At 39.3% G+C, this 12515-nt stretch overlaps 2 protein-coding genes across 4 annotated transcripts; one reads left to right on the top strand and one right to left on the bottom strand.

Moving 5' to 3' along the window:
- The first annotated feature begins 156 nt into the window (after nt 1-156).
- On the top strand, nt 157-1894 carry LOC105227542 (spindle and kinetochore-associated protein 1). The gene is made up of 4 exons (XM_011206922.4): nt 157-653; nt 709-848; nt 1424-1596; nt 1655-1894. The coding sequence occupies exons 1-4, from the start codon at nt 258-260 to the stop codon at nt 1813-1815; spliced, it is 870 nt and encodes a 289-aa protein (XP_011205224.2). The 5' UTR covers nt 157-257; the 3' UTR covers nt 1816-1894.
- Nucleotides 1895-2059: 165 nt separating this feature from the next.
- Nucleotides 2060-11810, bottom strand: LOC105227541 (putative uncharacterized protein DDB_G0271606). 3 transcript variants are annotated; one of them, XM_011206919.3, is made up of 4 exons: nt 11375-11810; nt 4156-4632; nt 2448-3785; nt 2060-2344 (listed from the first exon to the last, which is right to left on the bottom strand). In XM_011206919.3, the coding sequence occupies exons 1-4, from the start codon at nt 11378-11380 to the stop codon at nt 2183-2185; spliced, it is 1983 nt and encodes a 660-aa protein (XP_011205221.2). In that variant the 5' UTR covers nt 11381-11810; the 3' UTR covers nt 2060-2182. The 3 variants fall into 3 exon arrangements, with proteins under 3 accessions (XP_011205221.2, XP_011205222.2, XP_011205223.2); XM_011206920.3 differs by having other exon boundaries at nt 2448-3674; nt 11375-11808; XM_011206921.3 differs by having other exon boundaries at nt 2448-3533; nt 11375-11805.
- Nucleotides 11811-12515: the final 705 nt, after the last annotated feature.

The raw sequence follows: 12515 nt of genomic DNA, 5'->3' as shown, positions 1-12515 counted from the left end.
CGCTGAGGGCAAAAGTAAACTTTAAATTCTTTAATATATTGTATTCTTATTATAAAATACACTTTTCAAGATAATAAGAATTTTCAGATTTAGTTTTAGTTTTATATCCGTCAAGTGGCAGCATTATAAATATTTTGATCATCCTATACACCCTATGTATTTAAGTTATTATTTTTGAAAGATAAATTTAATTTCTGACCTGCTCACCGCTTTATTAAATATTTTCTCATTACTAATTTAATTTAATTAATACAATTATGGAAGAATTTAAGTCTGCTATCAATGAAAAAATATTGTTGATTGAAAACTTCATAGCGCTAAGTTTACGTCGTGAGAAAGTACACAATGTTTCGTCGAAATTGATAAAAGAAACCAAGGAGCTTCAGAAACTTATGGATCAAGTGAGAAAAGCGATTAAAGAAGATATAAATAAAGTGGATGAACAACATGGTCGTTTAATAATTCGAATGCAAAGGCAACAAGGCGCTATTTTAGAATATGTGTTGGCGGAGCGTCGAAGGAAGTTTGAAGAAGCACAAAGGAGAGAACATGAAGTGCTAGCTGCTTTCAATGCTTCAAATGCGCCTCGAACTGCAGAAAAAAAGCCTATAAGCGCATTGGAAAAGGGATTAGATAATCTAAATTTATATACAGTAAGTTTATTGAAATTGTGTTAAAGGAATGGATTCAATTACTTGCCTTTTGCAGAATGCTATAACACCCAAACTTACACTAAGCAGTTACAAGGAATCACCATTGGTAAAGCAAAGAAATATTAATCCAATACCTTTCACGTTTCTGGACTTCGAATACCGTATAACACCGGAACAGTTTGAGGCAATACCAAAGTATGTATCAAGTTTTTGATACTGATAATTTTTTCAAATTCTAGTCTCGTGTACCAAGTTTTAAAGTATTTTTATACTATACACAAAACGCCGGAGACCCTATAAAATTAGAAATATCGAACTGAAATTTTACATACATCCTTTTCTCCTAAAATATCCAATATAGCATATACATATCTGTCATACAATCAGAACGATCAAAATCCAGTCCCTCTATGGAATTTTTTTTATTGTCAAAAAGGTTTTGATCTTAAAAGAAATTGTTCATAACGGACCGCTATGGCTGCCATACAAACTGACCGAAAACAATCAAGTTCTCGTATGGAATCTTTTGTATTTGTGAAGGTTATTCTAGCTTAAGTGCACCCAAAGTTAACGTATTTTCTTGGTTCTTAAGTAAAAACTTAGGTTCTCTTTGCTATCTATAAAGAGTTAGGAAGTCTTCAGATGTGCTATTTATAGCGGTTGACTTCTCTTCTAACCCCAATAAAGTAAAGCTGAGGTTGCTAGTTATTATTTTACGTGAATATTACATTTTAAATCTTAATTTTTATATCTCCACATCAAATTTCCAGATATATGCGCGGCCGTGAATCTGTTGACGAACTTCGGAACTTTTTAGACTCCGTCATAGTTCCGTGTTTTAATAAAAAGTATCAACTAATACATCGCCAACGAAGTACGTTGCGTAATCGGCATGATTTAGAATTATGGAAAGTCTACAATCAACAGTCCTCTTATGTTCCAGGTAATTGATAATAGTGCCTGTCCTAAATCGTTGATATTTCATTTTTAAACTATTTCAGGCCGCAATTTCATAACGGCGGGCGATATTTCACAACAAATTCATAAGATGCTAGATAAAAAACAGCAAAACCGTATTGTAATGCTGCGGCATTTGGGTATTCTACAGGAACAGCGCGTGGTGCAGACTGTATGTTATATATGGAATGCTGATACCCACTGAATGTGAGCATGTACATATTTTGTAATTATTCTACGGTTGTATTCTAATAAATTGTGCGTGTTTGCAATTAAGTATTAAATGTGGTTAGTTTTTATACTGTGCTTTTTCAGAGGTGCAACAAAATTGAGGTTCTCTATGGAAATAACATGTGAGAATTGATGAATCGCGTTGAATGTTAGCTTACGTAAAGTTGAACCGGTTGAGACTTCTAGATTTTCCTTTAATCGGTTATCAACATTCAAAATTATAAATATAAAATAAATAAATACTTTATTATGCTAGACTATAATGTACATATGATTTTTACATATATTCGTTATTTTTGTTAATTCTCCAACAAGTTTGCACTGCCTCACCGCAGCTTCAATCACTCATTGTCAGTCGTGTGTTCATCTTTTTGGTTCTCATTAGACACTTCAACGGACGAAGATACTTCGAACAGATCGTCGTCGGCTGTCGCGTTGTCGTTTGATGTGCTCGCATCCTCGACAGTTCCTTTTTTGACCATATCAGAACGCTTTTGCAGACGCTAAAAATGAAAGAGAACACAGTACCAAATATTATATACAACATACATATATATTGTTTGACCTTAAAAGGTATCTATAGTCTTCAATATATGCATAACTTACCGCTTCACCGGCAGCTTCATCATCGGGCACGAATATCCGCAGTGGAGTGTCATCGCCAAGTTGCTGTTGGACTAAGCGTTGGTGTTCGTGGAAAGCGGCAGCTGCGGGATCTAGCGACTGTTGTTGATGGTGACTCTGTTGCTGTTGTTGTTGATGACGTTGCTGTTGCTGCTGCAATTGCTGTTGATGCAACTGGTGTTCTTGTAGTTGTTGTTGCAATTGTTGTTCGTGTAATTGTTGCTGCAACTGCTGGTCTTGTAATTGTTGATGCAACTGTTGTTGCTGGTGCAAATCTTGTTGTTGCTGGTGCAAATCTTGTTGTTGCTGTAGATGATGTTGTTGCTGTTGCTGTAACGCCAACAAATGCTGCTGCTGTTGTTGTAAAGCATATTGCTGCTTCTCTTGTTCCGCTTCGATTTCTAAACGCTGCGCTTCCTCCTCAGCGTACGCTTGCAGCAGCTGAGAGTTATCCGCCGGTCCAACATTGTCATAATAATTGGACACAACAAAACCGCCCTCAGGCGACGCCGATGTGGCAGTTAAAGCGGCCGCCTGTGGCTGCAAATTGTAATGACCGGCCGAGTGTTGCTCACCCAAGACCGGTGCAGCGATGAGTGCAGCAAATTGTGGTGCGCTATCCAACACCGGGTGGATGTTGTGATGTGGATCTTTGGCCGCCTGCAAGATTTGACCATCACTGGCGATTTCTTGTGTGAGATCGGCATTGACATAAGCGCCGTGTAGGACGCTGGCGCTGGGCTGGAACAGCTGTTGCTGGTGTTGCGTGTACAATTGATTGGACTGCGTGACCAGATAGGTTGGATCGTATGCTGTATGCACGGCAGCGACATTGGCGCCCACAACCGGTTGAAGTTGGGCTTGTTGTGTAAATTGAATGGGATAGATTTCGGGTGTGGCCACCTCTTGGGCGCCGATTATCTGCACCAATGGCTGGGCGGGTACAAGGAAATTGGATTGCACATCGACCGGCAGTGGTTTGCCGTTGCTCGGCTGATTGAAGGGCTCGGTGGCGGGACGCAATTGGGCGACTGGCAGCGAAGGATCTGGATCGGGTGCGAAGAGTTTCTGCGAGCCAGAGAGTGGGTCACGTATTGTTTGATCATTGGTGTGTTCTTCAGTCACCTGATACTGATTCTCGATGTTGTTGTGATTGGTGAGGGTATGATGGTAGGTTTGTGATTGTATTTTTGGTGGTAGATATGATTCCTGGGGATGATTTTCAGGCAAGGAGAGATTAGGTGCTGGTATTGTGTGTATGGGTGCAAAGTGATCGTATTCATGTTCATGCTCGGTGATGAAATCGCTGTGTGTCTCCGTCTGTAAGTGAAGTGATTGCGGTTTTGTGGTTGAGTTTGGTTTTTGTATGTAAGTGGTTTTGTTTCCCTCCACGAGTATTAGTATTGTGACAAAAAAAGAAGTATGCCTCAAAGTCGAGGACAGAATATGAAGGAAGTTTGTAAATAATAATGCTTGCTTTGGTTTCGTAAGCCAATTTCGGAATGTAATAGGATTGAAACGCGGACAATGTGAATGAGGATCTATGCGAGCTCAGATTCTGCGTAATTAGAACGTTCCGGTTTAAACGTGTTTACTAGAGAATTTCAACACGCATCTTTCGGACATTTTTTCAACCAAAGCAAACATTATACGCCTATAATTTACGCCCTTCTTCATATTTCAAACTTACCGGCAGTTGCTGCACATCATTGCCCAACGGCGGATATTGGATTGTATTTGTCGCAGGCACTTCAAAGCGGAATGGCACTTCGTAGCTAGTCGCCGGCTTATGCTTCGGCTTACCGTTCGCCAACTTGATCTTCAACGGCTTACGCTGCAGATGTTTGTGTCCGAGCGGTGCGGATTTCAAGTAAACCGGGCCGGTTAGCTTGACGGGACGTACGCCACGCAAATGATTTGGTCCATGTCGCAACTGCTGGGCATTGCGTCCGCCCTTTAGCACGAGCGGCACGGGCTGATCGCTGCGGATTTGCACGACCAATGTACGTTGTTTGGCGGCAGCAAGTGCGGCTTTGTTGCGGTTGAGGGCTATTTGCTTGGCGCTCTTACCGCCCCACAATGGGTAGCCTAACGGACGTTTGCCGATGGGTGGCTCGCCGTTAGCGAGCACCAGAACGGTGACGAGGATGCAAACTGATGCGAAGATCTAGAAGGAAAACAATATTTATTATATAAAATTGTATATATACAGACATATATATATTTATATGTACATTAGAGCGGGTCGGTTTTCAGGGAGCCAAAAAACGGTAAATTTACATACGTATGCAGGGATTGTTCTATGGATCCTTCTGAACAAGTTTGTCTAAGAGACTATGGGTTTAAAATCGGTTTAGAGTCAGCGTAAGTTTGTTAGGGATCATACAAATTTTTTCTCCAGTTTTTGAGACATCCGAATAAAATTTCATATGAAGGTCCTCTTTGATATTCTATTGATCATTTTGATCACAGTCGTTCAGATTGGACAACTATATCACATATTTCTCACGGAACCGATTATATAGATTTTCTAAACTTCGGCATAAAAATTGCTGGCGCAAAACCGGTTTTAAACAATAGTCTCTCAGGCAAAGTTGTTCGGAATGTGCCGAAGAAGATTTTAGTTTTTTTTGTAGAAAAAAAAAATTCGACCCGCTCTAATGTATATAAGTGTACGTGTAGTTTTTATTGATATTTTTTTAAATAATTTTGTATTTTTCCTTTTCTTCCGTTGACTTTTTCATTAAAATTTACTTTTATTACAAAACTCTAAAGCGAAGCTATTAAAAATTTCTATTGTCCAGACGTGTTTGTTGCAATTAATATTATATATACACATGTATATGTACGTGTAGCGGCGCTTTTAGTGTAATTATGTGTGAAATGTGAGTATTTTATGCACGAATTTCCGTTAGTCATCGCACTTTATGAATGCCATTCTGATAGCGCGGCCATTTACAATTATTGTCCATTGACCAATATCGAGACCTTTGCGCATGCGCAGAATGAAAGTGAAATGCGCCGGCGTACAAGCGTGCAAATCGTTCGATTGCCTTTGTGTTTGGGCAATTAAATGGAAATACCTGTGCATGCATGTAAGTATGTATGTATGTATGTACGCAGGCACGTTTTGATTTTTGCGTTTTATGTTTTCATAAGTAGATATAAATTTTATTATGTTTTCTTTTTTTGTTGGACATACATCTATACGTATTGTTTAATTATTTGTTAGGAATTTAATTATTTTTATGACATTTATCGAGAAGAATGATTTGCTACAGACAGGAACCGGTAGTAATTAATTGGTTCGAGGTTCGGACTAAAAGGTGGATGAATAGGAACTTTCCAACCAATCTCCCGAAGCTTCTACCGAATTACTATCGATGTGTATGGCTAGGCCTCTTCTTCCATTTATCAAAGCTGGTCACTTCTGATGAAGTATTCAAATAGTAGAAGTCCGAATTGAGATTTGGGCCATAGGGAAGCAATGGTAAATGATTTCCTGCCAATACCAGCAGACACGTAGCAAAAGCTTCTTGGTCGCTAATCCTGGCTTGACAGTCGCTCGCGCCGGCTCACCGGCATGCGACCCCGGCCGTTTTCGCTTGACGTTGTCGTAAGTGGCCTACTTTTCATCACCAGTAACCATTTTTGGAAGTGGGCTCTTATACTAGTTTTAGCAATAGTTTAAGAGGCTTCTTGAGTTAGCTAATGTAACATCCATACCTGGAGTTTCCTTTTGTATCCAGCCTGATTTAAATGGTCCCAAACAGTTTTGTCTTCAACGTTTATCTACTGAGCAATTCCAACTGAGCTTGACGATACTCGGACTCGATGATTTCCATTATTTTAATGATTTGTATATATTTATTTTTTAAATTGTCCTTCCAGAGGGTGTTACAGCTTTAAGAACGAAATCGAGAAATTAAAATTGCCCGTGAATGTTTGCTACAGCCTTGTATTTTCGCCTTTATCGAAGAAGAACTGTAGTAGGAAATATTTTCTCTTTGCTGATGTCCATCTTTGACGTGTAGAACTGTTTTGATAACAGCGCCATCTACCGAATTTGATACCTTTTTTATCGATTTTAGTAGATTTGCGATTTTTAAATATTAAAACTGTATATTTTTCAAGAAATTGAAAATTGAATTGACGGTTTTGACCTAGCCCTTGTGAATTTTTGGCTTGCGAAGTTGCACCTGACTAACAACTGTCATTTTCACTGTTTATTTCACTTTTAATCGACTTCACTTTTTGCATAATTCTCTAAGTGAGCAGTGATATTGACGGCAACTGACGACGATTTCTTCAAGGCATTCATATAATTATTTAAAGGAAAACGCTAAGTGCAGCATTTGTTCAAATTCCTTTTCCCATACTGACACTCACACTCAAACACATATCTTTAAGTATGAATGTATGTATGTGGCTACTGTGGTGACTTGTAGCAGCTGCCTGAGCGCCTGTCAGCGGCTCATTAGGCAATTACTGCACACTGTAACGCCTGCTCATCATCACAGCTGTTTAACAATTACTCACATATACATATATTTATGTATTTATGTCGAAAATAGGCAGAAGTAAAAGTACAAAACATCAAATAGCAATAACAAAGGTGAAACTTTGATGCGCGCTGATGGAACGTGTGGCACATTTTAAGTAGCGCTTGTCAACAACAAAAAAAGCAACAATAAAGCAGCTGCGCCACTACAACTTCAGCCACAAACATTCCTTATAAATGGTCACTCTTCCAATATGCTGGCCTTAGTGGTGCGCAATTACCGTTATTTATTGTACATAACGCATATAAACTTATGGCATTGCGCATTAAATATTGTACGACGACTGGCTCAATTTTCTATTTAATTAAGTTAAAAGCAACTACTTATTAATTAACCTGTTCAGTGAATTACGCGGCTGTTTCTTCTATTCACTGCAGAAATCGTGAAAAGTTTGTGGCTGAAGTCTTTTGTTGGAAAGACAGAGAGTGCGATGGTATGGTGTAGTGTAGCGCTTTGAACGCCTTATTATTACTGTTTTTTAATATTGTTACATAGAAATTTGTTGAATATGAAAAAGAAAATATTATTGTTGATATTCTCAGCATTCTTTTTTATTAGTGTAGCAAATTACATTATGATTTAAGAGTAGAAATTTTGTAATAGTTATGCAACAAATTGTAAGCGCTTTAGCAAAGTGGTCAGTTATTTGAAAGAAGTATTGTTTTTGTTGATTTTTGTTAGATTTTCAGCACTTTTCAAGCAATACAACTAAATCATGAATACTGTAAGTCTATATATTGTCTTGTTTTGCAATGGGGGTACTCACTTTTACGGAATTTATTTCTTTTACAGTCTGCTATTATCTCTACTTTGGGGTACTGCAATCCGAAGTGTTTGTCAACCAAAGAGAAGAGAAAATAATTATTAAAATAATGTAGACTGTGCAAATCAATACCATTGAGGATTCTTAAAGTTTTAAGCTACCGCGACAGATTATCTTTTATGCTTATAGAAGTTAACGATTTTTCTTGTTAACAGAGTTAAATTACTTTAGTCCGTTTGTATTGGAAAAGAATCGCAACTATCAATCGCGGATTGCTTGATGGTGTTACATATATAAAACTTTTTGAATTGATGAACTTCAACAGCAGCACAGGATGGTTCAAAGAGGACATAAAACGGTGAGGGGACTTTAGTCGTGATGGTTTCACAATGAACCTCCTAAAGGCCCAGTTGCAAACATCCACCTTACCTACCTACCTACCGAGTGCGATTGCACTTTTGCCTAGAAAAATTTGCTGGCTTACACTTTCATTCTTAGCTTGAAAAGTGAAACTTGCCAGTGACAGCAAAGGATCAGTATTTCATACGAGTTATACATGTATCTAGATATGTACGAATGCAGTTTAATGTCTACCATGTTCGCATGCACATCTACTTAAGTCTTGTATTTATTTGTTTAAACGTTTTACTGGTTTGCTGCAACCAAATAACGGCAATTTACAAGTTGACGAGTGACGTGTTGCCGCCTCGCAGCGGTCGGCCATAACAGCAGGCAGCAATTTATTGCTAGCTGGTTTGTATATAGATGAAATAGCGCTAGTGTTCAAGTATATTACAAGTGTGGAGTACTGTATCTGGTTTAAGTCTTAGTTATAATACCCGTCAGGGCTAGAATGAATTTTTACTAAGAGGCAGCTTTTATACCATATCTAGGTGTTGATTTAAGGACCTATGACCCTATATTTGTCCGTTAGCAAGAGAATAAGCACCACAAATAAGACTAATACTTGATACAAGCGTGCGGAAAAGGCCGAAACGCAATAGTATAAAGTATTAAAAGTCCTTAATTATCTTCGTAACCGAAGACCAAGTCTACCTTAGTAACTTGCGCTTTAGTTTTGTTGCACTAACTTAGTGCAAAAAGAAAGTTTTATTTGGCGCGAAATTTGTTGTTAATGACGTTGCCATCTTTAACGTTTTCGCAGCCGAGTGCTCACGTGTGGGCGAGGGGAAAATTATGTGGGCAATTGCAGCGTGTTTACCTAGCAATTCGTTTTCGAAAACATTATTCAGTAATAAATTATCACTGAGTCATTCAACTGTAACTTATGTGCGGTTTAATTTTCTGCTTGGATTTTGCTTGGATTTGGGAGTGTGTTAATTTTACTCATTGAGCTACAGGTGGAATGTACTTCAATTCACTGCTGTGTGGAACTTCACTATATCGTTCTCAATGATGAGTGGAAGAGAGCATGGAATTTTTGTTTTGAAAGTTGTTTAGAAGATTTCTTTAGAATATGCACATATCTTTCCAGTCGATCTTGATGATCGAGGTTAGACTCATATAGTTTATAAACGGAAAAAGTTAACCCCGGTTTTATTTAGTTTATCCTGAAGGAAACGACGAAGACCGTATGAAGTATATACATATATAAATGATCAGCGTGGCGAGCTTAGTCGAGTTAACCATGTCCATCGCTCTGCTCATCCGTCCACATGTTTATACATAAACTAGTCCCTCATTTTTTGAAATATCAATCTGAAAATTTTCATACGTCCTGTTCTCCTGAAGCTGCTTATATGTATGTCGGAACCAGCGATATCGGGTCACTGTAGCATATATCTGCATATGCAAAAAGACCGACCAACTGCTTCATCCTGGCTGGAAGAATCGCGGAACTCCGCACCGATTTCTAAACTGAACCTGATTTTTTCAGCTATTGAGCGTGACACCTTACTCCATGCCTATCCTTGCGATCCCCGAATAAGTGATCTCAATTTGGAGATACGGCAAATGATGAATCAAAATAAGCGAACAAAATGGATTAAGCACCTGAACTCTTGCAACGTCTTTGCCTGCGTAAGTAAGCTTTAGACTACTGTCACTTCACCCAAAATCTATCCTGCGAGAGGACGAACCTCGTAGCGTTGAACTTGTCAAATGCCTTTGACACAGTCAACCACACAACGACTCGAAACGACATCGAAAACTCTCCGCTCCCTCCAGGGTTGAAGAGTTGGACTATGAACTACCTGAGCGGTGGGTAATTATCCGTACTGTTTCTTGATAAAAATTCCCAAACGAGATACGATGAACAGGGGGTTCCGCAGGATGGTGTCCTTACCTCGAAAGAGTACAGTAAAATCCGACTGTCAATAATCCTAAGATTTTAGGTTCGACAATAAATAACCTGTGCGCCTTTACTCGTCAAACGACTGTGATTATAGCCAGAGTATAGTGGCGCAACAAAATCCTCAAGTCGCTAGCCGGTAGCACATGTGGAAAAGACAAAGAAAGGTTGTTGGCAAAACACAAAACAATCGGCCGGCCGGTCTGGGCAGTGAAATAAAAACAAGAAAGCTACAGACATGCCAGAACACTGTACTCCGGTCTATAACGGGATGCCGCTTGATGTCTCTGATCGAACTTCTACACAGTGAAGTCCGTATGCTTCCAGTTAAGGAACATAATCAAGTTCTCTCCAAGCAGTTTCTGCTGGGGTGTTTATGTAGAAACTATCCCCGCAGTCACCTCCTTAAAGCAGAACCATTTCCTAAGAACATCGAAAGGTCTTTCTTTAATTACGCCGACGACATAAGCCCATACGCTGACCAGACTTCGGACGCAACCAACTTCAGACATATACTAACCGCCATTAACAGTGCAGCCATAAAAACCTTCACCGATTCCCTCTCAGTAAATGGCTAACTTGGAGTCAAACCATCATCTATTGTAGATGACGGGCTCGAGCGGCGAGAATCGAGAGTGATCCTTGCGCAGTTTTGTTCTGGATACTGTAGCAGGTTAAACTCCTACTTATCCAGAATTGACCCCGACAACCGAATATGTGTCCATCACGCGTCTAACCATCTAATCCTACACATCTGACACCCCTCTCTCTATAGTCCGACCACGTCAAAACAGCACCTTTCCTGGGCCTACCGTTGGATGACTTCGATGTCAACTTATCGGAACCTTAATATCCTAACGGGCACTATATAGCCGTTAAAACAACAACCGACCCAAAACAAGTCATCGTATGGAAAACTTTTTTATTTAACGGTATATCTTCGCGAAAATCTTGGAACAAATCGTTTAAGCCGGGCTACTGTGTGGGGTTTTATAGCTTCAGTGCAGTTAAGGTTAACGTTTTTTTTTTCTTTTTAAAAATGCAAAGGTTTTGCAATGAAATATTTTCTTTATTGGAATCTCTAAGCATGTCCTTTATGTCATATCACATTAATTCGTCATATAATCAATGAAAAAAAAACATTTTTTTTTTAATTGCATTTAATTGTGATCAATCGTCGAGTAATCAAACAAGTAATCCTTTTAATTAGAGTGAAAGTTTTCCGTATTTTTTGACCTCTTTCCCGTTTGGTAATAACTTTTTTAACACTCACCTTCATTTTGGCTTTTTAATTTTTATATAATTGTGCTGATGTATCCAAATTCTATATTGTATAAAAAAATCTATTTTCTGCTTCTTCCCACAAACTTTATTCCAAAAGAATGTATAGAAAGATCAAAATCGAAATGAGGTAAACAATAACGTCCAATAACTTCATGACCGTTAGCTGGTCTGCGGGCTACACGAAATCCTTTTGCTTTTTGTCAAAAATATTATTTAATATTTTTTAGAAAGAGAAAAAAAAGCGAATATTCACTACTAAACACACGCGACACTTTTCGGTTAGAAGCTTAACAGGCGTGGACACACGAGACTTTCGCGCGTCGAGCGAATCAGTCAGGCGCGTTGCAAGTTTCAGAGTTGACTGAAAGAAATTTCGATGCGCAAATCAAACAAAAGCTTCAGTGCCGCCGTCGAACGCGTTGCCGATGGCGTGTTGGCGACTGTTGTTGTTGTTTCTGTTACTGTTAGCGTCGCTGCACTTGTCATTCCTGCCTATGCGGCGCTATGTGCTCTCACATGGCACCAGTTGTTGTTGTTGTTTCTTCTTTTTCCCTAAGCGCAAAACCGAGCCGCATGCAAAAAAGCCGCAGCGAACCGTACCGAACCGGCGCGCACATTGGCAAGTCAAATAGTTTGTCAACAAATTGTTGTTGCTTTTTGCAGCTTTTTCCACTTTTATTGCTTTCCAACCAATTTTGGCATTGCCGATGAAAGTGTTGACGTTCGTGTTGCATGTGGTAGTAACAAGATGTATGTGCGTATGTGTGTCCGCCGCTGCTTTTTGTGGCGTGGTCAACACGTTTTTGCTGTTGTTGTTTTCGCTGTGGCTCTTACTGGCCATGGCATTGGCTAATATTCGATCAGCAACAGCAGTAACGGTAATTTGTGATATACTGCACGCTTGCACACATGCATACAAACATACTTGCACATAACTAGCGCGCTTCCCACACCCTACCCTCTCGTCGTCATCACATCGCCGTAACGGTAGCACGCGATTTTACGCATGCGCTGCTGATAACTGCATGGCCATAAAGAAAACTCGCGCAGTGGTTATATTAAATGCAACAACAATAGCAATAACAAATACATAGATTAGCAATAATAGGCATGCGGCGGCGTCGTAAACT

This window comes from Bactrocera dorsalis, chromosome 2, assembly GCF_023373825.1.
Source record: "Bactrocera dorsalis isolate Fly_Bdor chromosome 2, ASM2337382v1, whole genome shotgun sequence".
NCBI classification, from domain to species: Eukaryota; Metazoa; Arthropoda; class Insecta; order Diptera; family Tephritidae; genus Bactrocera; species Bactrocera dorsalis.
Note: the sequence above shows the minus strand (reverse complement) of the source record. Positions and strands in the feature narration are given on the sequence as shown.